The sequence below is a fragment of the Acanthaster planci genome, linkage group LG01 (assembly GCF_054643075.1).
Source record: "Acanthaster planci isolate LZ-2023a linkage group LG01, COTS_SCS, whole genome shotgun sequence".
In the NCBI taxonomy this organism is placed as follows: Eukaryota; Metazoa; Echinodermata; class Asteroidea; order Valvatida; family Acanthasteridae; genus Acanthaster; species Acanthaster planci.
This window is the reverse complement of record NC_141777.1, coordinates 30851957-30877873: the sequence shown is the minus strand read 5'-3', so window position 1 is coordinate 30877873 and position 25917 is coordinate 30851957. Positions and strand designations below refer to the sequence as shown.

The following is a 25917-nucleotide window of genomic DNA, read 5'->3' as shown; positions in this document are numbered from 1 at the left end:
GAATCGGGGATTTAGATCAAATTGGTTTCCTTGTAAATAAAAGTCTATGGATGACAGTAATTTTCTTAGTCCCTGAATTTGTACTGCTTTGTAATGTCTAGCGTGCAGTAACATTGAAAAGCAATTTGATCTGAAAACTCACACGAACATTCCACACTACAATAAATAAAATGAAAATATCAAACCACCAGTGAACTGCTGACTGGAGAATATATTTGACCAACAATAAAAGGTTAGCTATCAGAATACTGTAAATTACATTTATGTTACTTCAGGTTAGCTGTCAGCTCATGTCAGCTCCGTGAAAATTAATTTGGTGTGAATGTGGTCAGCGGGGAGTTCTGACCTTTTTGCCTCTTCAGAGTTATTGTCATGTACTGTAACAAAACATATTCAGCCCTGCTCAAAATTTTTGCTTGAAAACTTTTGAGTAATAAAACTAGAGATATTAAACTGGCAACTTTAGAAAGATCTTTTTCCAAAATTTGTTTCCCCTGATCTGCTCCACTGTGTACTGTGTGCACTTTGGGTTTAGCTGTTTATTACTTGTAGATATGAATATTTTCATATGCTTGTTTCTTTCAAGTGCCCTTCTGTCCTAAAAAAAGGTTTTACTGATGTAGCACAGATAAGATCATGGTGGTATTTTCATGTAATGACCTCTATATCATTGCTATCTCTCATCTGTTAATATTGACCTTTGATACTCAAACACCATTTTGCTTTGTCCACTTAAAATATCTTTCCATATTATCGGTGAACTTTAAACTTTGGGGAGATGTACTTGTTTATAACTTTGTTAAAATACATGTTAACTTTAATCCAACTGTCTGATACATGTAGGTGGCATCAAAGATTCTAACCGTAAGAATAATAGCAACGTTTGAACATCTGTTATTTGATTATTAATTTTTTCAGAGGATCAGAAATCAAAAATGCTTTTCAGGTGAATTTTTTTTGCCTAAATTGATAGGTTTGCTGCTTGTTTGACCTGAATTCTGTGGGAAGTGTGCATAGCTGTCTTAGGTTCTGTGGAATGCAATTTCTCACAATTATTCGTATGATGCTAGGGTTGATAAAGTGGCAGTAAATGATTCCAGAGAACATCCTTAGGGCTGAGCTCAACTTACATGGCAACATGCCATAAACTATATGTACTATGAGTCATTTTGACACTGTGAAATCTGAAAATGCAGATGTACCTGTACTTTCAAGGCACAATTTATGACATTAATTTTTTTAGACTTGAAAAGTTTGCTCCCAGTGTGTGAGCTTCATGGAACAAAGATGTTATTAGTTGCTCTTGTACACAGTTTAGGGATCAAGCCTTAAAAGTTAAAGGTGACCACATTGTGTGCAGTTGTTTTGAACCATTAGCTATCTCATGCCCAATCTTTTTGAAGTTTGTCATGCATCTGACGTACATTATGAGTACATTGTGGCTTAGACTGTGAAGTTTAAATTCAAACCAACATAGGTTTTGATATTATGGTCATAAATGTAATTTATGGTCTGACGTGTGTTTAGCATTAAACCTGTGTGAAAAGCAAATTTTTGGAGCTGATCTGTCACAGAAAAAATAGGCATTTCATGAAAAAAGTCAGAGAAAATGTCGAGGGTGGGTACATGTTGGGGTCAGTAAATTCAAATACATTCAAATGAGGTATTTGCTCTTGGTATATATTAGGGTTGCCGGCTGAAAATGAGCATGTCAGGATGAAGTCTGGCCTCATTCCAGGTGGAAAGGATTACTTTCAGTTTCATATTTGAACAAGATCAGACTCACAAAGCCATATTGTCAAAAACCTGAATCGATCTGGGGAGAAAGGAAAAATAAGTTCCCCCAAGTTCATTGGTTTGAGGACAGTCAGTTTAAGTATTGCAACTCTGTCCTGATTCTGCATGGATTTTCTTTCAGTCCACAATGTTCAAGGTCGGTCTAGGCGTAGCAGATCGTACCTTGGCCGTTTTCCAATACTCAACTTCGTCTCCGGCTTCGTGCAGGAAACCAATCCCCAATTGTGGGCCTGAAGCATTTAACTTAAATTGAAGTACTCTAATGTTTGGCTCCTTTGCATCTTACTTGATGTTTTGTGGCACTATCAGACTTACTATTGCGCTTACAACCTCAAAGTCAGGAAGTAAAAAAAAAACAGTTGAAGCCTGAGACGGAGCCCAAGTTGAGTATTGGAAAACGGCCCTGCTATTCTTAATTGGGGGCTCTTTCACCTGTTGGTCTGTCTTTTGCTTTGTCAGGGTGGGACGCTGATCCAGTATGAAAACAAATTGAGGCTACTGGAAATTGCCCAAGTGCCAAAAGAACATGTAAGTTTTTCCTTTCAAAACTGAATTTGAAATACTGGACAATATTGAAGAAGTGCAGGGGTTTGGTTTTATTCATTTCCTTTGTTCACCCTTGTTTTTCTTTCTTTTCTTTTTCCTTTGTTCACCCTTGTTTTTCTTTCTTTTCTTTTTCCTTTAAGGTGGTCCATATTCATAAACTTAATCACATAGTTTCTGCAGATGGGGTTCTTTAATTTTTTTTAAATAGAAGTTGATACAGATATTTGTGTATGTCTAGTCCAGGCTCCTTTTTCCTGTTTTATCTGAAGCATCATAAACTCAGAATCACACATGTAGGAACAGAAATTAAATACATGTACATTTTCCCCTTCACATATAGGTGGACGAGTTCAAGTCCGTTTCCAAGTTCAAGTAAGTATTTACAGAAAAGTGAGATCTGAAATTTGTAAGATATCAGATAGTTTGAGAACTTTTCTAAGATTCACAAATTTGCAATTACTTCAAGCAAACCACTTGCCAATCAAGGTAGTGTCAAGATATGAGCTTTTCACAGATTAGAAGTCACAATATGTTTTGGCATTTGTTCTTTTAGTAGCCTCAAGTATCACCCAATCCAAGTTCACGGCCTGTTTGCTAAGCATTTTGGACTCCGTATGACCCTCTTGCTCTTGTTGCTTTGGTTAACTGAGATTTCTGAAGCGGACTTCTTACGTTCTTCTTTCACAAACTCTACTAACACCATGCACATCTAGCTCCTGATGGAGCTATTCCTTCATTTGTGGGTTCCATATCTGCATCATTCAGTTTTATGTGATGGCACATGATATGCGATTTTTCACACATCCATGAAAATATGATGTACAGTTTATCATACTAATTTATAATGTCTGTAAACTTCTGCTTGACAGGATTTTCAACACCAACAATCTATGGGTCAAGCTGTCCTCCATAAAGAGACTGATTGAGGAGAAAATGTTGGACATGGAAGTCATCGTCAACAATAAGGTATGTTTATGGTTACGTACGTAATGAGATGTGCAAAGGGGTTTCTATGCAGACGCACATTTTGTACGTAGTGACCAGAGAAAATGCTACTCATCAAATTTTTTACCCACTGACCACACAGTAAAGTGTGTATGAATAATGATATCATGGCACTGTCATTCAATGTGGTTAGTGCCAGGTGTATTATTTACCAGCTGATACAAGCCCTCTCTCTGAATTGAACATTTTCCAAGACTATTGTCAGGAGAATGACAAATTTGGCTCGTGCAGTAAATTCCACCTGTTGGATCTTTTCATCACAGAAAATGCTACATTTTTTGTCAGTGAAAAACCAAGTTCAGACTTGTACGTTGTCATTTTACTTTGTTTCAGTCTCTGGAAAATGGAACTAATGTTATCCAGCTTGAGACAGCTGTGGGGGCAGCCATGAAGTGCTTTGATGGGGCCCTTGGTAAGTTCTAATGCGTCATTGTACTTTTATTTCATTTTTTCACCCCAGAAGGATGCTACTCCCTCTTTACTTATCTTAGGAGACGTCATTACAGTGATGGCACCACACTCACACATGCATTCTTAAACTTGAGGCCTGTGCGCATGCATTTGGGCTGGTCATAACAAGTATTCAGTGTGCGCTTGTCACCTGTACACGAGTTTGATGCCAGTAATAGTTCTAGTTCTGTTTTACCACCTGTAGGATGTCACCTCACCAATCTTTGTCCTCGGTAAAGCTACAACCTTTGTGGTACTTTGGACAGAAGTTTTTTTTTTGCTGATTGACTAAATTTACTATAATGACAAAAACGAAACGTTTTTCTTCTCAAATTGTCACATATAATAAAGTTAAACAGAATACTGTTAAATGAAAAGGAAAACCCTGTCTGTTGGATGTGAAGCAACCAATACCGTGTGAATTTTCAAACAAAAAAAGCATGATCTGGACAGTGTCTAGCCATAGCAGTAAGATTCTACTCAAGTTTACAAAGCAGATACACACGATAGGTGATTCTGATAGCATTCTGGAAGCGCAGAGGATGATATCCTTGCCTTTAACCTGAGGTGTAGGTACATGTATCAGTGTAAGAAATCTAATGTCTATCAGCTTATCACAGCAATTCTGAGAAGTGACTATGCTTTGTTAATCTGTAGCATTTGTATGAAGGCTAATGAATCGCCAAGGTGAAATTGTTCACGTTCCTTGCTCCGATCTGCAGGTGTCAATGTGCCCCGAAGTCGTTTCCTACCAGTCAAGAGGTCATCCGATCTCCTGCTGGCCATGTCCAACCTCTACTCCCTGAAGGCGGGTAGTCTAATTATGAGTCCCCTGCGACAGTTCCGGACCACGCCCATCGTCAAGCTGGGAACCCACTTCGACAAGGTATGTTGGAGTGTTCATGGCCCATTCCATGGCACTGTGTTGTGGTTTGAATCCACAATGTGCAGATTGAGTCATACCTCCAAAACTGAACCTATTTCTTAATTGTCGTCTTCCCAAGATCACCCGCCTGGCAGAGAACAGTTTATAACTGATAAGTTTTTTTTTTGTATGTGTAGCCCGTTAAAATTAATACTAAAGAAATGAACAGTGCATTGGATCCTGGCTTGGTATTTTTCTATAAATCCTGCCGGTCATGTTTTAGGATAAATTTTGGAATCTTGAAGTCATGGGGTTCGTGGAGGTCTCATCAGACAATATGAATTGTGAATCGGCCGAGTTTTACTCGTGTTCCAGAAGAAGTTGTCATTTCTTTAGCTAATTCAAATATAAGTCTGGGAACAGTGAGGACGGATTTAAATGCTTTATCATTTTAGGGAGGATGATAGCTTGGGGGTAGGGCAGTCTTAGATGGGAGGGAGGATGTGAAGGCCAGTGTCTTAAGTGAACAAAAGGATTGGCTCTGCCCCTCCCTTTGGACAATTCCGCCTCTTAAAAGTCAGATGACTAATTGTAACCTTCTTGGTCATGTGCATGTACTGTCCCGCCCTGGTGTGCAGTAGATGGATGAGAGAACAAGAGCACGTAGATTTGATGGAACAATCATTCTTGAACATGTTGAATGCAGGTTCGAGATTTCCTGAAGCGATTTGATGGCATCCCTGACATGCTGGAGTTAGACCACCTGACAGTGTCTGGAGACGTCACCTTTGGCAAAGGAATCTCCCTCAAGGTTGGTAGCATCCTTGACCCACAGGGCATGGCTTGTTTGATGCTTGAAGCTTGAATACGTGTAAATAAAATTGGGGAGTTGTTGAAATGGGAAATTGTTGTCTGCAGGGCTGGATTATCCAGACCCATGCGAACACAAACATATTGTTTTAAGACTTAGCCTCTCAGTTTTTGATTTTGGAGAGGCTTAAAAACATAGCTTAGTACAGCAAAGTACCAATGCGAAATGCAAGGCCCCAGTGCCAACCACTATTATTAAATCAAGACTGATGATGGCAAGGGTGGAATATATAGGACTTATGGAACAATGGGCCCATGGAATGCTAGTCAGCCTTGGTTGCCTGTATTGTGCCTTTCCACCACGGTGAGCTGACAACTAGAAGGTAAAAACCTAGAAACATCGTACCCAATTCAGACATTGTCCTTACATCTAAGATGGCAGACAATAGATTATGAGAGAGGTGTGACATATAGACTTTTCTTACAGACAGTGGCTGCCATTTTGTGGCCAGACTATGCAGAATGTTCACCTTGGTTAGCAACAACTCTTGCCTCAAAATGGACGTAGTACTTCATTAGTGTGAAAATGGGCAGCATTGTCATGCAGTATTTTGTCGACTTCATTTGTTTGGAGAATTTAAATGCCTGCATGATAAGCCTGTTCGATATGACAATATTTCACGATATTTCGATATGATGTAGATATCGGATATTGTATCATTTGTAAAAACACATATCGGGATATCGTGCAAATTGATATGCCGAAAATTATGGCGATAGGCCCCAAACAATGTACGTACTGTACATGCACACAGGGAAGTCAATGCACCCCTGTTGAGCCCTGCATTATTGCATTTAGGCCACACAAATACTCAATTGAAAACCATAAACCACAAAGTCACTGTTGGCCCCAGCAGCTGCAAGGGTTTTACAAGTATTAGGGGGCAGAATCAAACCAACAGGCTGTACGCGTGTGCAATATGTTGCACAGTAAACTCCAGCTACATGTAAGTCGGCTCTCTCACTTGGGACTCGAGATGGTCATACCACGCCGCGTGCCGCACACGTACACCACCAAAACTCAACTTTGTCTCCGTCTCAGGCTCCGTCTCCAAAACAAATTCCCGATTGTAGGCCTGAAGCGTTTCAATTAAATTGAAGAACTGTAATGTTTGGCTCTTTTGCATCTTACTTGATGTTTTGTGCCACTATCAAACTTGCTATTGCGCTTACAACTTCAAAGTTAGGTAGTAAAAAACAGTTGAAGCCTCAACGGAGATGAAGTCGAGTATTGGAAAACGGCCTTACATGTTAAGTTCGTTCAATAAGGCAACCCCCAAAATAGACAGAGCGCATGCATGTAGCCCGAGAGGGGTCCCTGGTATTGATGTACTCAACCACGTGCATGCCACAGTCAAGCAGTGTGGGGCTTTTCGCTTGACGCTTCTAGGCACCCATGGCGAAGGAAACCGATACTGAAGCGTGATATTTTTATTGCCGACTTTTTTTGTGGTCTTGTAGAAAAGGGACCGAGTGAAACATGCCGACTAATGAGAAATAAATGATGACTTAGAAATGAGGTGAGGGCATCAATACCACTGTACCAGTAGCTCCTCTAGTAACACGCATGTGCTCTGTCCATTTTGGGGATTGCCTCATTGAGCGAACTTTACCACTAATGTGTGCGGGTAAATGGCTTTTTCCGTACGGTGCCATGATATGATATATGATAATTTAATGTCCACAATTTCCATGTTGAAATTTGCTTTCCACCAGCATATAAGAGTTCTAAATGTAGAAATAATGCACTGGCCTGTACGTCGGTTTTTTTTTTCTTTTTTTTAACGTGGTACTGGAGACATGGTGATTTCGGTCGTGTTTATTTTATGAATGGAAAATGACATCATCAGGATAATATCAGATATCACGATATTTTTTCATGATATCGCAATATGAAAAGAACTGAATATCGAACAGGCTTACTGCATGAGATGTTTAACACTGTGAATGATTTTATTGGTTTTATACCCTCTGCTGACTGTAGATTTACCAACCAGCAGTTGGTAGAATTGCCCTAAGTATGGTAGTACAAGAAAAGTCTGTCGGTTAAAGAGCATCTCTAGAAAAGTGTATAGTTTTCTTTTTGCTGCAATAGATCTTCATTGTTTTTCGATGTCCTCTTCAATTATTTAACAGGGAACAGTCATCATTATTGCTAACCATGGCGACAGAATAGACATCCCACCTGGAGCCATCCTGGAAAACAAGATTGTCTCTGGTAACCTCAGGATCCTGGACCATTAACCCCTCGTGCCTGTGTATCCTACTTTACACCCCAAGAGGAGGGTACCAGACTTCTTGTTCAGAGTTTGGTATTCTTTGGGTTTCTCTTTTTCAGTACATGAAAGTGAAACAGCTGTGCCACTGAATAATATGGAGTAAGGCAGGCTCATATCTGGTGTCAAAACGAATACCAACATGAAATCGAGGCATGATTAAATACTTTTGCTGTGTATTCACAGAAGTTGAACACATTCAATTTGCTGCAGTTTCACATTTGCCTGAAGTATGAACCATCCTGTAGCAAGTTGGTTTCACTGATCTTCACTGCAGAAAGGAGGACTGGCCTTCACTTAGCCGGACACTAACTCAAGCAGTAATGTATATGTGTAGCATTAACTGCTAGTCTTTTTTTTTCTTAGCATAAAATTGGCACCTATAGCCTAAATTGCTTGATTGCAGCTGATTAAAGTGAATGAAATCTCCAGCGTTATGAAGATGGAAGGGAGTACTGCTCTCTAAACGAAAGTGATTGTCGCTGGAATCCAGCTTCAGTGGTACCATACAGGATTATGTCTGCTACGAACATTTTAGACTTAACCTTTGATCCGTCTTTATAATCAGCAGGTGGCTTTTAAAATGTTGGCCTCAGTGATATGGTATTTACAACTAAAAGAGAAGTCAAAAGGTTTTCATGAAAAATAAAAACACCTGTTTGGAATAATTGTGTTTGAAGTACATCTTGCACATGCATGACATCTGTTTATCCTATTCACAAATTCAGTATTTTCTGTGCAAAGCATAAATAACCACTAACATAGTTCATTAAATTTTGACACCTTTAAAGCCCAACTCCAACGGTCGTGAAAAAAATGGGGAACACAGTTGAATAATCACGTGGCATCTAAGGAATAAGTTATATTTGTAAAGGGGCACTGTGACTTCTGAATATATAAACAATGCGATAAAAAAATGGATCAATTCTGCTGGTTTTTCAAAAATTTCCACATTTATACTGTTGGTGGCGCTGTGGAGAAATACTTTTTTCAGTGACCTACTACCGTGGAAATGAAAAACATCATGACCTTGCAGGACCTGGTTTCTTGGATATGTTTTCGTACAAAGGCCAGCACGCCTGAGCTGCCAGCCTCGCCTGACACTTTTTTTGGGAATAAAATAACAAAATAAAAAACATTGAAAACATCTGTCCTTCACTCTGAACTTACCAGGCCATATTTATCAATTGATCTTGGTCTCCTTCACCGCCTCGTTCACTAGCAGTGGCCCCATCATCAGCCCGATCGGGATCCCGTCAGTGCTCCGGGGGCACGATGGGTTCGAAGGGGTAAGGCTCTGCGCCTCGTACTTGGGAGAGTGTAGAACTGTAACTACACACATGTTACTATACTACATGTAATTATGTGCATTGACCTGACCGTGCCTGCTCAGTGTGTACATGCACCAGCTGGAGAACTGTTTTCACGGTGCTAAGTCGATAAAATCCTGGAAAAGCCGTATTCATGAGATGTAAATGAAGTGATGGCGACATGCTCCTTTCACGAAAGCTAGCCATGGCGCTTGGCAGAAACGGGTCTCAAAAGTGATTTTTTTTAAACCAAAAAATATTGCTGAATCCAGGTTTATGTGGTATAAATGTCTATAATGGGATCCAAGTAAACATACTACGGCCAGATTTCTTATTTTTTCCACCGTTGGGCTTGCTCTTCAAACGAAATAGCATTTGTTTAAATCCTTCCTTTGTGCAGATGTACCTGTTTCCTTCTGTAAACAAGGAACTGAATGAATACCTGTGAAAATACCCATTGAGCTGTCTTTCCACATCCGTGTTTCAGTCTGCTCTGTGTCTGTAACATGATTAGGCTTATCACAAAAAGGACTCAACAACATGTTATGAAAATGCAGCGTTCATTGTCTTTTTTTAAAAGAAGGTTTTTCCTCCTAATGGAACACTGAATTTTGTACTGACTCTAAAAGACCAAGGTGCTGGGATTATGCTGCAGAGGTAATATTTTTAAACTTCCAGGAAAGTGTGTGCAGGACAGTGTGTGTGGACAAATCAGTAAACCTTAAAATCCAATTCACTGCCGATGGGTTCCTTCCTGAAATACTCTGAATTAGTAAAAGTGAAGTTGGATCCTCCTTAAGGCTTGTCCATTCATGACATGAAGTGTCATAAAATTAGGGAATATATGTGCTTGACCGGTCTTAAACATGTGTTTAAGACTAGCTCAGGAGACCAAACGCTGATAATGCCCTCGCCAGACCAGCCAAGCTCACATTTATTCCCATTCATTCATACCGTTTTTAGTCAGAGAGTCAAAAGAAGGCAATACAATGTGTATGGTGGATTTCCACGATTTTGTTTTAAAATTTTACTTTCATTTTCCTTGTTTAAGTTGTCCAAAAGAATCTCCTTTTATGGACTTGACTCTCAACCAATCAGAATCGATTATGCTGTCTCGTATCCAGTTAACAGCACGTGAAATTCACAGCAGGCATTATCAAATGTTAAGACACAGTCAAGTTGCACCTAGTTGAATAGGGAGACTGTTTGAGGTATTTATGAATAGTTATATTTCTCCCGTGTTTTACTTTTTTTTGATGTGCAGTGCACTGGGGTTTAGTATTATTTGGAGAGGCATCTACATTTTCAGTTTGCATTTTACATCATTATTTATTTCTTTGTTCTCCCTAGCCTTTCATTTTGGGGCTGAGGATATTGCTAAATGAAGATACATCTTATGTCAAGAGACAGGAGGGCATGCATGTACCAAAAAAATCATCACTGGGGGTGTGATGCATTAGCATTGCTGAGTGCATGTGTAGTGGTCATTTTTGCCCTTGTAGAGAGTTACGAGGTTGTGCTCGTCCCCTACCCTGCCTTGAGAGATGAATAAAGCTGATTCCCTAAAGTTAATTGTTCATTTCAAAGACAGCTTTTCTTGCTTTCCACTTTAGGGAGTGTCTGAAAGCATTGGAAGTTCCTTTTTTTGCCTGGAATACTATTTGGCAAGTTTTATTTTCCTAACGAGCACGTGCCGGGAGTGTGCCCCTTTAATACAGCTAGATTGTGTGCTTGTATGCCTGCAGGAAAGTGACCAGATTTCCCATTTGTTAGCCTTTTGTGAGTTAACTTTGAATAAATCTGGCACACATAGTTCTCTGGTTGCACATACATTGTAGATATAACAATTTGGGTTCAATGTTGGATACCTCGTGATTTGGGCAAGCTTTTGCATAGTGACCACCATGTCTGGAATGGACGGGGTCCTTTGTGTCCTTACCATTGAAAACAGTGTTTTGGTGGAAGGCGTCTGTTATGTAACCAAGCAAAAGCTTGCCCGAATCTCAAGGTATAGCAACAGCGTCTTTAGAATGGAGAACCAAATTTTTATGTCCATGTGAATTTAAGGAACTGCAAATTTAACCCACAAAAGGCTTATTGGAACAGGTATTGTGTCCATTGCAGATGTTAAAAGGGTTTCCTCAGATGTGATTCTAAACACTCCATACGTTTTTATTCATCCCACATGGAGAGTTATTTTTGTATAGCGTAGAATTAGTTCGGTTCAAGATTTAACTGTAAGTGTTGAGCGGCATATTGGAAACTATAAATTTACATATCCAAAGAAAATGCATAATATGTCAGTGTTTTGGGTATTAAATGCATGTCGTATCTTCCCTTCTGAATAAAACGATGTAGTCCTAAAATCTAAAAATTTGTTACTTGTGTTGTGACTGTGGTTCGTTTTGTGTCTGAACACTATGCAGTTTGTGTTTGGCCCACTGGGTTGGAGTCAAGTCTGATTTATAATATAAGGTGAATACAACCCCATGCCGTAATTGAAAGAGACGAGGCAGGGGAAGATGTCCGACAGGTTTCACCGAAACCTAATTCGCATATCAAATAAGCATACTTCACTTAAAGAAGCGATAACTGCCTAACCTCCTTTATCAAGGATGAAATCAATGTGATCGTCAATTATGTAACTCCTCTGATATAATAAGTATGTGAATCCAGGTCGGAGTGTCCAGTAGGCAACAGCAAAGCAAATTTTCTGAGAAATATACTCTGCATTTTTATTTGTTTCCAGTGTGTCCTTGTTTGTGGTCAAATGAACATTCTGAACAGCAGGTGGGGTACTTGTGCTTGAGATTTGAAATGCATTGTTTGCTATTTAAGAGTAGACATGTTGTCAGCAGCTTAAACAGAACAAACACTGGAATGGCGAAAAGAATGAACAGGCTCGTAATGAAGAATGTAAGGTATAAGTACTGTAAACCGAACACGCAAACGCCGCTATTGTAAAGAATATACCCTTCATTCCATTGTTTGCCATTTTCGTTTTGTTTTCCGTTCTGCTGAGTAATATATATCCCAAAATAGACTAGGATTTCTCAGACAAATTCCAGACCTTTAGTTCCGGGATCAGAAAAGTTCAGGGCAAGCCTCCAGGGTAAATGGAGCCGATATAGCATGCAAAAAACCCTTAACAGCCGAGGGCTCCGGAATCCGACTCCTGGTGTTAAATGTAGGCCTATTTAATTAAAAGAGCAAGCCCCTTCCAGTGTCACAAAATGGCACACGATCTCTGGTCACGTAAGGGAAGTCGTTTCCAAAAAAATGTTTGAGTTGTATCACAACACAACTGGATCGGCAATGTTCAACTGATATGCTAGATCTAGGGTCGGATTGATTAAAAGATAATAAGGACGGTCTCCCAACTTTTTCCGCCGAATTGCCTTCTGGTGGGATTCGACTGATCTTAAAGTGGCTATCGTCTCAGAAAGGTTGAGTAAGGTTAGCGCGGTGAAACTAGTACGTCTTTCTCCGCTTTTCACCTCTGCGGCCCAGGTTCAATTCCCGGCTCATTCCACTTTTGGATCAGGTTTTCAGTCTCTGCATCATTCTGTGGAGTTTTTATACAGAAAATTCTATCGGCTTCTGCAGTCTGGCCTTCCGAGCATTTTCGTAGATTCTCTCGATTGAGTTTCCATGCGTGCACAATCGGGGAGGTAAAAATCATAGGGTCGCTCTGGCTTTCGACAAGTTGGTGTCAGCAACATGCCTTAAAATCTATTAAACAAGGCAGCGGTATTGTTTCGTAGTGTTCCGTTTCAGGTAGTTCTTTGATGCCTATCAACTGGTTCTGTGATACCGTTGTATTGCCAACTTAGGTCAACCGTGAAAGTCACTTGTGCTTCAACTCAGCGAATCGGCACAAATATTCCAGAGACTAAGTTACTCTCACAAGCCATTCCTTGAAAATAAATGTTACAAATTGTAAGACCACACAGTTCTTTACTCTGATACCATCATTAGAGCCAGTCTGGGTACATGATGATGGAATAGACGTATCAACTCAAGAACTCGGTCCATGTAAAGGCTCTAGGATAAGGTAACTTTTGTTCAGGATTACTGTTCCGTAGCGTTATACATTGCGAAAGACCTCAAGTTTGACTGGGGGTCTGAACCAACAGGCCCTACTCCGATTTTCCACGATGGACACATCAACGCTTCGCCCGTTCTCTTCGCCAAGTGTCCTTGATATCCAAGACCAGATAATGTCAAGCCTTTTGACAGAGTTAGTAAAATCCACCACTGACAGTCCTGATGTTTTCATGAGACAGTCTGGGAAGCGAACTTTTCCCTAGAACCTAAGCCGCTGCAGCGAATAAATAAGGTCACTTTTGGGGAAAGAATTCGGATCTGAGATCGTGGGAGAAAAATAAATCGAAGATATGATCGAGAAACCGAATGTGTACTCCCGTCGTGTACAGAAAGCCTTGCGAATTAACGAAGCTGAATCTGTTTTGCTCCGTGAGCGATTACATCACTTGGAAACTCAGCGGAGACTCATGACACTACGTACCGAGAACCGACAGGAGTCACTCCGCAGTGCGCTTCGCTCCATCCGACAAACCACGGGGACTCTGTTCCCCCAAGAGCCCGATCCACAGGAGCACTCAAGGGTGACTTTCTTCTTGTACGGTGCCCCCGTTGCCCAGGCCAACAGACATCTCCGGTACCCATACCGTCACGTCTTCATTAGGAACGCGAGGCCTCGAGAAACGGGCATTACATCGCCCAACTGTGCTTGCCAGCCGTCAGTCCGTCGACACGGCTCAGAGCAGCACATCAGCGCCCGGGGTTGTTGCTCCTGCCGATGTCAACCGTTGCGCCTGCCGGAACTGCCCCGAGCGGAGCCAGGATTCAGCGTGTACTTCTCGGAGATGTCTGCTGCAAGTTCTTCATCACCGACACCATCATCAGATTGGAGGAAGACCTCTTCTATGGCAGTGCCTGCAATAAAGAAAAGATGATGCATCTCTTACGGGATTACATTCTGCATGCAACAAGTCTCTTCTGTGTTTACGAAATTGTCAACTAGTCAATTGGCTTCTAGTATAAGTTCGCCATTAAATCAAATTAAAACGTCAATTATCATAAACCTGAACCCGTATACTTCAACTTTTGAATTGCAATTCGCGAGTCTTCGGCTGCGTCCAAACTAAAAATCTCGGCCTTGAGGTTTTCGGGGGAGCTCTGCAGTCTGTAACGAAATTAACTGTGAGAATTTATGCATCTAAATTTACACCATGTGTAAAAAGTTACAGAGGCGTCACGAAGTCAAACTTCAAGGTTTGGCACATAAGCACACGGGCGGATCCAGGAATTTTTTTGGGGAGGGGATCAAGCCGGAGATTTGTTGGTGTTGGTGCACCTTTGAACTCATTCGTAATTTTTTATTATATTCTTCATTTCTTTAACTTTTTGTTTTGTCTCAGAGCGGAGGGGTGTGTTCCGACCCCCACCCCCTGGATCCGCGCCTGAATATGATTGCACGAAGTATATTGGTTCTAGCAATGTAAATACTTTTGTGCTACAGCCTTCATTAGCCATGGAGCACCTGTCTGCCCTATAGCTTGTATTATATTGCCAGGCGGGTTAATTTTCCATGGTTTGAGGTAGCCCTCGTAATTAAAACAAAAGAATAAATGAAAAAAATATTTAAACAAAAAAATTAGAAATCACCATTATGACTACAATTACTATGCCCTGTTCTAGGGACTGATTTCCATGTTCGTTTGAAATCAGTAAAATGGAATAATTTTGTGAGTATCCGCCTCGAGCAGCCCCCTCCGACTATGCACAAATCTAAACGAGAAAAGTTGTACATGAATAGGTAGTCTAGCAAAGACTTTGCTGTAAAGTGGTATACTCTATAAACCAACCCTGGCGATTCCTTCCCTCATCTCCCGTCTTGATAGGCAGCATACCCAGAATTCGAAGCCATTCTTACTCCACCATGGAGGCGAGTCTAAAAGATGATGGCAAGGGGCGGGTCAAATGTCTTTTTATCTTAATTCCACTATTTTCTTGGGTTTTTCAAGTTCCTAGTTTGGGGGGGGGAATTTCTTACGGGGGTGTGTGCCTATCCACCCTGGTTACGCCAATGGACGCCTGGTCGAATTACCTTAATTTAGAAGGGCAGGTTCAGTACAAGATTTTTGGGGAGGAGATCAGTTGGGGCTAAACTTAGGAGTTTCTTTTTGTAACCTTTTATGGCCTTTTTTCACATGTTGGGAAAGGAATGGAGCTGAAATATTTGTCAAATTGCCCTCGGGGGAGGAACATGGCTGGCCCTTTTTGCCCTCTTTTAATCCGTCAGTAAATAGTCGCAACATTTCTGCGAATTGATTCAAATACGAACTAGCACTCAATCAGGCTGACAACATGATATATCCCTGTTGTGGCGGTCTGGATAACTGCACAATCCGTATTACTCCCACTATCCTTTCTTGGCTTGCAGCGTGATCACAAGTACTGACGACCATGACAAGAAGCCCGGGCCGAGGTCATTTATGAAATTATGCCTGCGGGTCTATTGCAGCTTTTAAAAAGTCCGTGTATTATGTTCTCATCGGATTGAATTTGTTATTATTGAGCGCTCAGGTTTAGGAATAATTCAATTCGAAGAAAGTAGACCTTTTTTCTCTTTCAGTTAAAAAATAGAGCGAAAGCCGGTTTCATTGTCTTTGGAATTCTCTTGTGTTAAATACTGCCCTCTGAAGCTCGAACATGTCAAAGCATTTTAGTCAGATACCCTGTTTCAATTGACCTAGACTTCATTTCGTTCTATGTGGCAGTGTTTTATTGGATAAAATATTAGCGCCTACTGTGCAGGTAGGGCACTTTGAACCAATGGGCGTAAATCTTTCATTCATATTGTTACGTATCATTTTGCCAGTACAAAATCGTGCAGTACTCTGGCATTACGAAGTCACGTACGTACCGTGTATTTTATCATGTACAATGTTGCATGAGCCCTATGTTATGTATGTACACACGTATACCGGGATGGCATGTACCTCTGTACCTGTATGTTTACTTCGATTAGTTAGGGGTGATTGTTGCATTGTAAATGATTTTTCACTCTAAATTAAACAGGTTAAGCTCATTAACCAATGTGGTCCCGTATTGATGGTTATTGTCAGCTCTGTCATGTCTGTCGTGTCTGTTACTAGGTGCCCTCATTCATTGACACAATGAAAACTGAAGATTTAATCCAAAGAGTAACCGTTGCCTGCCTGTGCTGCCTTCTCTGTATCGGTAAGTAAAAATTTGAACAATTGAATTATTAATGCTAGGACCTGGGGACATTTACCATTCTATAGTATGAATTTTGTTTTCCTGTTCCTGATGGTTAACATTTCATGATTAGGCTAGGCCTATGGAGCACCAGCCAGTCCATGGATCAGGTTACACAATCTTTTCTTTGATCATTGCGCGCGCTCGTTGCAGTTGTTTTCACCGGTGTGGTGTGGTTGCTACCCGGAATTGTGTGAAACTCCCAGATGTTCCTGCTGCCCCATAGCCTACCTTGTGAATTTCATAAGCACCTGGCTAGAGTTGGAAATCATTTTTGAAATTCAAAGAGTGATTGGCCGAGTCCTAGAACTCAGAGTGCCTCACATTTCCTCACTTTCAATGGGTTCATAATGGGATTTTGATTACAGCCCATTTATGACTCTTGAAATTGCACTTTCTCAATCAAATCTCCCCCATGTACGGTATATACTTCCATTAGTAGAGACAGCGACCAATCCAATGACACAACTTCATTCCCATGGTTACAATCTTGATGTACCATGTTGGTTCCCCAGTGAAGGAACTCGCACGCAGCATGGACGTTTATAATAAGATTATATACGTACCATCTGTGGCATGCAGCCCATAAGCCTTATTGTTGATACCACATGAGTGACATTGTCCCCTTTTCCTTCCCACAATGCCTTTCTACCATTGTGCCAAATCACCCATGCGGTATCAGCAATAAAGCTTATGGAGTCGAGGTTACCAATGATACGATGCATGCATCGCAAGTCATTGGACTGGTCGCCGTCCCTATTATATACGTTCAGTGGACTGGGAAGGGACAGGAACCAGTCTTCCCTGTCATAAACTGCCGTAGTGTGCAGCTCAATCAATCTGCATGCTGTCCAATAAGGTTATGCTCTGTATGACTTTCTTCCATTTGGTGTCTTCCTTTAGTTTCTTTATTGTCTCAATTAGATCCTATCTTTACTTTTCCTACAGGTTTGCCTTTTCTTTGGTAGATTCCGTCTCCCTGGAGGATTTTTTAAGGGAAATAAAGTCCGAGATTAATTTGTTGTAGACTGGTCTGGTACCCGTTTGCAGTGCACCAGACTGGCACAACAAAAGTAGACTGCAACCTGTCTAAACTTCCATAACTGTAGCCACTGCATAATAAAAAAATAATTGTCATGGTTGCAAGTGTCATTATGGTCATGATGATGTGTAATGTAATGTAAAAACATCTAATCTCGTCTAATCTAATCTGTAGGGTATAAATACTGTACTGTAGCTGCTGTGTCTAAATGAGTAGCAAAATGGAAAGATAAAGGTATCATATGCGTAACAACGTGGATTTCATTCTGTGGGTTTCTTTTCATTCCAGAGAGATGGTATTTCCTCCCTCTCAAATATTGTTGATTTTTCAAACGATTTATTTTCAGCCGGGACTTTAGTTATGGCAGAAAATGCCCATAGTGCATAATTTGTATTTTGTTTGAGCTTCCTTGTGGAAAATAATTTCAAACAATTTAGTCCAATTAGAAAAAAAATGATCAGCTCCAATAATAGGGTGGGAAAATTGTCCGGTTTTTGCATGTAAAACTGTTAAAAATAAACTTTGTTTGGAACATTGCACGCACAGGAGTTGATCATTTTGCTGGTGCAGACCAAGTCCAGCAGACTACACAACAGCAAGATCAGCAGCAACAACAGCAGCGACAGCAACAACAAATTTACAGAACTGGGGAGAGCAGCCCAAAGTCTAGCCAGAATAAACATGGAGATGTCAGGGCAGCTAGTCCCGCACAAGATGGACAGCTGAACCAAGAAATAATAAATCAGGAAACCTCAAATGAGAGGACTGGTGCTCCTGGTGGTCAGAGCCAACAGCAGCAGCAACAACAACAGCAACAACAACATCATCAACAGCAGCACCAACCTATTGTGCAGTCAGAAAAAGCAAACCGAAAATCTCAAGCAGAACACCAATCCCAACCCACTGGTTCAAACATTCCACAACAGCAGCCGGTTATTCAACAGCGAACACCACAGAACCAACAGCAGCAGTGGCAGTCACAGACGCAGGCTGTTAACCAACAACCTAATGTGGACACAAGGACTGCACCACAGCAGACTTCTCAGCCCACCCAGGTTAATGGAAACTTACCGCCAAGCTCATCCAGTGATCAAGGCACTGGCCAATCAGTAAACACAAATCAGAAGGTTCAGACAGATCAGAGATCTAACACCCCAAATCAACAAAGCAATACCAATGCCCAACAGCAAGCAGCTGGCCCACAAAGTGTGCCTTCCAAAACCGAGACAAGTGGAGGTATCCCATCCAAGGAACAAATGCTCAACCCTGAAAAATTAGAGCAGTTACACGAAGAAACGGAACGGAGGTTGCAGATGCTGCAACAGAAGCATAAGCAGCAACAGGAAATATTAAATAGGCAAAAACTGCAGCAGCAACAAGCACAGCAGCAACAGCAGCAACATACTCCTCAACAGTCTCCTCAGCACCAGTCTACACCGCCTCAGCATGTATCTCCACAGCAGCAACAGGCAAATGTGCAGCAACAAGCACAGCAGAAACAGCAGCAACATACTCCTCAACAGTCTCCTCAGCACCAGTCTACACCGCCTCAGCATGTATCTCCACAGCAGCAACAGGCAAATGTGCAGCTACAAGCACAGCAGCAACAGCAGCAACACACTCCTCAACAGTCTCCTCAGCACCAGTCTACTCCGCCTCAGCATGTATCTCCACAGCAGCAACAGGCAAATGTGCAGCAACAAGCACAGCAGAAACAGCAGCAACATACTCCTCAACAGTCTCCTCAGCACCAGTCTACACCGCCTCAACATGTATCCCCACAGCAGCAACAGGCAAATGTGCAGCAACAGGCTGTTAATCAACGACAGCATGTTCAACAACAGCATCCCCCACAGCAACCACCACTGCAACAGGGTCAACCTGTACAGCAACAGCAGCAACAGCCCAACCCTGCCCAGCATCAGCAACAACGGCAACAGCAACCTCCTCAGCAACATGCTGTGAATCAGCCGCAGTCCTCATCGCAACAGCAACAGACGCCACAGTCACAGCAACAGCAACAACCTTCAGTCAACCAGCAACCTCCCAGTCAGCATGTGCAGCAGCCTCCACAGCAAGTACAACAGCTTCCTTCTCAACAGCAACAACAACAACAGCAGAAGGAACCACCCAAGGTACAGGAACCTCCTAAATCCACACAGGCACAGCAAGCGCAGCAGCCAGTCTCACCACCTACACACCATCAACAACAGCCTCCAGTGCAGCAGCAGCAGCAGCAGCAACAACCAGCCTCTCAACAACAAGGTAATGCAGCAACAGGCTCAAGTCCAAAGTCGTCAGCATCCAAGATAGCCGGCACAGTGGAGGATGGCAGTAAAGATGAGTTTACCCCAATGCCCCTAGCAGCACCACCACTACAGCAGCCAAAGATTGAAGGTATGCATAATATGCATGGGTGTTCTTTAATGCCATGTGCAATGGACACATGTACATTTAGCTGATATAAACAATCCTTTACCATTATTCATGTTATTCTAAGACTTTTGCAAGGATGTCAGAATTCATCTTCTTTGCTGATTTCAGTATTTTTTGTTCAGACTTTAGCTTGTTTCTGAATTTCAGCTTTTTTGTACACCCACTGTGTACAAAAAAGGTTAACTTTTTAAATTTCAGCTTTTTTTCCCCGACTATTTTCAGCTTGTTTTGATGTTGCCATGCAACCTCTGGTTTTGTAAACTATGAAAAATATGTTGTCTTCACAGTTTTTACATGATATACTGTTTTTTTCATATTTTAATTTTATGATTCCCAAATGGCCTAGTTGCATCAAGATGAAGGTTTTACCTCAGGGCATGTATTAAAAATGCTGTGTATTTCATTGCAGTCAACAAAAACCCCCACTTCGATATGCCAACAGAGAATGTACAAAACAATTCACGTTATCACTTCAAATAACAAGCAGGAGTGTACAGTTGTATGAGATGGCCAGACCTTAATGTTGCTTTTAGTCTGAGTATAGTACCCTTATTGCCCACACAACAAACATGGCATTGGTGATATTATTGGTGCATGGTTCTGAAGTTTTTTAACACTTCTACTGTCACTATTTTTCCCCCAGATGATGAAACATTGTTTGGAAAAAGACCAGAAGATCCCAAGGAAGCTGAAATTTGGGAAAAAGGTGATGTGAACATTTAACCCTAACCCTCCTCAATCCTTCACCTGTTGGAGGACTGAGGAGTGTTAGGGTTAATACAAATGCTACCACTTTCTATTGTAATAACAATGTCAGCAGCGGTATGGCCCTTGTGTCATTCTCATGCGGACGTAACATTTTTTGCTTTGAAGGATATCGAAAAATATGGCATACAATTTTTTCTGGGGTGAAAGGTCATGTCATTTGCCTTTACTTCCAAGATCATATCATCATCAAAACAATCAGAGAGTAGCAGAGTAGCTGCATTTTTAATTAACACTGCAATAAACAAACTGAACAAATATAATTACCAAACTGAAATTATGTAAACAGCAGGAGACCAGCCAACCTGCAGAATTTTTTATTGGCTCTTTGAATACCCCATTCAGTGTGCCATATGCATATGGAACACACACTCCAATTCATTATAAAATTGAAGCCACAGAAGTGTACATTTCTATTACTGTGCATTACAGTGTTCAAAAGAAAATTCTGGAGAAGGAAGTAATTTTGTTTTTTCTTTTTGATGGTTGCAGCTAATCAGATGTACAAGGACGCTTTGCCGTTGATCAATGGGAGCAAAGAGATGATTAAACGGTAAGCAGTCATGGTAGTCTGTTGGCTTCTTCATTCAGGAAGATGATCAATTAATCCTTTGCCTCCAGGTCTGTTGCTCAGAGCCTTTTGGTACATGTATCTTCCAAGTCCTCCTCTCTGAAGGGGACCGCTCTCACATCTCTGTACTGAAAAGTTTCTTTGGGCAGTTTGCCATTATTGATGACCAGGTTCTACGTTTCTAAAATCTCTAAACATTTCTCCAAACGTCCTGGCAGAGTGGTTGATGCTACGGTGACAGAATGTTTTCAAAGTGAGGGGAAGGGGGCATTTGTGAGACCATCATTTATCAGCCATTAAAGGACCTGCCACAAGTTGGGGGGGGGCATTACCCTCAAGTTGAAAAAGTGCTCCCTACCCTGCTTCCTGTGACAGTGGGTTTAGTGGGTTCTTTAATAATGATGTGCTAATAAAATCCACTTCAGGCTAGTTCGCTGCAAACTTTCCAAAGTTTGAGGATTTCCAAAATGCTTGGAAATAAGAATGCCCATCCAAATGTGAAATCGTGTAAATTTCAGAAACACTCTCAAGTTGATTGACAAAAGTGTCACAATTCACCTCTTGAAAACTTGCAATTTGTCCGAAGTGAGATTGCTTATATTTCCTGTACTTTGAGTCAGATTCTAAAAATCAACAATCTTATCATCCTAAAAAGTCTAGTTGAGGTCCAAACTAAACAAAAAGCTGATTTTCTGCTTGTTTTAACCCTAACCCAGCCAGACGCAGCCTTGTGCAGCAGGTGTAAGTCTGCTGCAGCTTGATGCACTGAACAATTAACATCAGCCCAAAAAGCTGGTGTGGTTGAACAATTCCACCATTGCAGACTGACTGACACAATTAACATCAGCCCAAAAAGCTGGTTTGGTTGAACAATTCCACCGTTGCACACTGACTGACACAATTAACATCAGCCCAAAAAGCTGGTTTGGTTGAACAATTCCACCATTGTACACTGGCTAGCACAATTAACATCAGCCCAAAAAGCTGGTGTGGTTGAACAATTCCACCATTGCACACTGGCTGGCACAATTAACATCAGCCCAAAAAGCTGGTGTGGTTGAACAATTCCACCATTGCACACTGGCTGGCACAATTAACATCAGCCCAAAAAGCTGGTGTGGTTGAACAATTCCACCATTGCAGACTGACTGACACAATTAACATCAGCCCAAAAAGCTGGTTTGGTTGAACAATTCCATCATTGCAGACTGGCTGACACAATCAACATCAGCCCAAAAAGCTGGTGTGGTTGAACAATTCCACCATTGCACACTGGCTGCCACAATTAACATCAGCCCAAAAAGCTGGTGTGGTTGAACAATTCCACCGTTGCGGACTGGCTGGCAGCCACTGTGACAAATAATATGTGTCGGGCAAGGTGTAGTCAAAATACCATGGAGGGCTAGGGTTCATCCAACAGTCATTTTGAAAAGTGTTACAGAGTTTTTCAAGGCCCATCTACTTTCATTTTAACAGTGGGTATGGATTACTAAGGGATGCAGCGTACCTGAACAATGCCAAAGCCCAGGAGTTGGTTGGCTATTCCTACATGGTCGGTAACCATCTACCCATGAACCACAGCGGTGCAGAAGAGATGTTCCTGCGACTTGCTGAGAAAGGGATACCAAAAGGCCAAACGGTAAGACAAAGGAGCTCCCTCTTCTGCCTGCAAACATCAGTGTTGATGCCAGGCTTTTTTCATTCCTGGATGTGCAGAGTATTTTTAATGACACTCTGTTCCGTGAAGACCCTACACTATGAACATCTAACAAAAGAAGTACAGTGCACTAACAATGGATGCTCATTGTTAGTGCACTAACAATGGATGCTCATTGTTTCTTGCATAGTGAGTAGCAAACTAAATACTGCATTTTAACAATAGACCGTATTCGCGGCGTCCCCAATTTCAGTGGTATTCCCCAACGGAGTGTATTTATTTGAAAACGTTAAATTCCAAGAACCCGACTATATTCTACGATTTTATTCCAACCCCCCCAAATCACCTGGTACCATCCCATTACGGGTTTCAAATTTATACTGTACATTCAGGAATACGACTGAAATACGACTGAAATAGGGGACGCCGCGAATACGGTCTATTTCAGTTTGCTTCATGCTTACAAGGTTTTATTCTCCCCAAACTCTTTTCCTTTCTCCTGTGAGTTCTTCTGGAGGAGTGTTGGCCTTTGTGGAGGTAGAATGAGCCACTGTTGGATCAACAAAGTGAGCTTCGCTTGATGAAGTGACACGCTGAACAGATCTGATTTGGCTTAAAGCTGTCATTGTGAGAAAAACGTTTTCTTTGGATGGGACTCGGTGGGCCGGCAGCTCCCAACTGAGGATGTCCTTGGATGACCACTAGCATGGTGTGGCCAGAATTTTGTTCGAGGGGTTCTTGGCGGGGAAGCACTCATCAACAGCAAACTGATAAACCATAAATGGTGGAAGGGATCAATTCTTAGCTTTTTAAAGCAAATGTGATTTTTGTGCTTTCTGTTCCCTTTTTGTTTGTCGTGCTTTTTGGTGTTTCCGCATAGTGGGGAAAAGCCTTTGTTTTTCTACTTTTTTTTTTGTCCTTGGTCCTATGGACTTTTGTGCGCATATTTTCTCGTCAACACTTTGGGTATAAAGCAAAATCCTATGGCATTGAAACTGAACATATATAAAGAACCTATAGCAAAGGTGTTTTGTGAAGCATGACGTCATCATGATGATGTCATCACCTGATTTGTTATAGAATTTTTAATTTATTTAATTTATCTGTTATATTTGTACACATTTTTCAACAGCAAGACTTCAACACTTTTACCAATCTGACTGACTACACGCTCTTAGTGAATCAGCTAGTAGAGGGTCCAAGAACAAAATCTTCGTCATGAGGTCACCAGATGTTACGTGACATGGCATTTAAGGCGCAAACTTCACAAAGCCCTACATCTCCTGAAGTACACGTCCTATTTGATTGAAATCATGCAGACAGCTAAAAAGGAATTATTATAGATGAAAAATTGACCCGATTTGGTGATGACGTCATCAGGTGACAAGTCACACTACATTAAAAGTGCACCCTTGAAAGAAGAGTATCTGCACATCTGATTGGGATGAAACCTTGCAGATAGCTAGAATGAGAAGTGTTGCTGACAAAATTAACATCATGTGATGATGATGTCATCAGGTGACACGTCATGTGACATAAAAGTGCCTCTTTTAGAGACCTGTATCTCCTGAAGTAAATGCTACATTGTATTGTAACTTTGCAGATAACTTGAAAGGGCAGTGTTTAACATATACAGGTACATGTAAATTGATATCATGTGATGATGACGTCATGTTAAAGGTGTACCGTTTAAATCGCTATATCTCACAAAGTACATGTCCGATTGGGTTAACTTTGTCTGTAGCAACGAAAGGAAGTGTTGGAGATGAAAATTGACATCATGTGATGATCACCACTATCGAAGCACCTTGTATTTGTCAGCAAACACATATCTTTTTTTTTGACAATTAAACATATTTGCGGACCAAATTCTTGTTTTCCTCAGAAAAGCCCTGTTCTGGTCTTGACTGGACATAGATTCTAGCTTTTTTCTCTTTTTCTATTTTTCATCCTTTTTAGGGGAAGGGGGGGAGTGGCAAGCATCTGTTCTCCTCCCCCTTCCTCCGTAATGCCCAAGACTACTGGGCTTGAAGCATAAGCATATTCTCTGTGAAGGTTGTCGTTTGGTCTCCTTATCCTGTCTGCAGACATCATTACACCGTGAACGACAAGCTGACAGCAGTGTAAATAACATTGATGTCTTTGACTCCAGTGAGCTCAATGAAGACAGTACCTGAGACTTGGTCTTGCCAGGATCTGCTAAGATTGGATTATGCGACGGTGTATGCCTGGCCTCTGTTGGTGATCCCAGAGTCGGTGGCTTTTGGTGACTCTGCTCCAAGTGGCCTTTACAGCATGGAGCACAAGAAACAAAACTTGAATTTTGCATTTCTTTATTTTTCTTGACAGGGTTTGGGCTTTTTGTATGCCAACGGCATAAGCTTCAACTCCAGCCAAGCTAAAGCACTGGTGTTCTTCACATTTGCCGCTTTAGGAGGTGATCCCCATGCCCAAATGATTCTGGTAAGTTGAGCTGTGTGTACCAGTAGCGTAGCAAAGGGGATGCACAGTGTCAGAGTGCAACTGGCTAGGAGTATCACCAGCGAAATTGGGACGCTGATTGCAGCGGAAATGGGACAGCTAACAGATTATAAATGCACACTTGGGACAATGAAACCAGAAATCATACACGTTAGCGTAAAACAAGGACGGTGAAAATTGGTGATGTAAACATTGAATATTGTGTGACAATAATAGCTTAGTTTTATAAGTTAACCTAAATGAGACAGAATTCTGTGTTGCACTGGTCAAACAAAAGTGCTGGCAGTGTCAGCTCTGTGCTTTTGAATTCTCAGTGACTGCAAGATAAAAACCTCTGGTAAACAAGATGGCAAGTATCAAGGGCTGTTTGAAGAGGTTTTTTGTCCAAAACGTTCCAAATCCAGCAAGAGTTAAGGAACGGAGAAACTCTAGCAGGTAACTTAGCCTGTTTGAAGCATGCCAGACACAAAAGGAGGCGGTTATTTGAAGTGGGTAAATTTGGAGTCAACAAAAACTATAATAGTGCCCTCCTTTTGTG

The 25917-nt window shown here is 41.4% G+C and overlaps 2 protein-coding genes across 5 annotated transcripts in view; both read left to right on the top strand.

Annotated features, from left to right (window-relative positions):
- The window catches only part of ugp2 (UDP-glucose pyrophosphorylase 2), a 30665-nt gene extending 19172 nt beyond the window's left edge, over positions 1–11493 (top strand). For all 4 annotated transcript variants that reach the window (XM_022230267.2, XM_022230269.2, XM_022230268.2 and 1 more), the window contains 7 exons: positions 2257–2325; positions 2684–2715; positions 3213–3309; positions 3682–3760; positions 4521–4684; positions 5370–5474; positions 7670–11493. In XM_022230267.2, coding sequence (XP_022085959.1) covers positions 2257–2325; positions 2684–2715; positions 3213–3309; positions 3682–3760; positions 4521–4684; positions 5370–5474; positions 7670–7777 — 654 coding nt within the window. In that variant the 3' untranslated portion in view covers positions 7778–11493. The remainder of the gene's footprint in view (positions 1–2256; positions 2326–2683; positions 2716–3212; positions 3310–3681; positions 3761–4520; positions 4685–5369; positions 5475–7669) is intronic.
- Positions 11494–16100: 4607 nt separating this feature from the next.
- LOC110976727 (uncharacterized) overlaps positions 16101–25917 on the top strand; it is a 70397-nt gene continuing 60580 nt past the window's right edge. The window contains exons 1-7 of the mRNA XM_022230264.2: positions 16101–16157; positions 16304–16388; positions 18016–19866; positions 20549–20611; positions 21163–21223; positions 22718–22880; positions 25248–25361. Coding sequence (XP_022085956.2) covers positions 16113–16157; positions 16304–16388; positions 18016–19866; positions 20549–20611; positions 21163–21223; positions 22718–22880; positions 25248–25361 — 2382 coding nt within the window. The 5' untranslated portion in view covers positions 16101–16112. The remainder of the gene's footprint in view (positions 16158–16303; positions 16389–18015; positions 19867–20548; positions 20612–21162; positions 21224–22717; positions 22881–25247; positions 25362–25917) is intronic.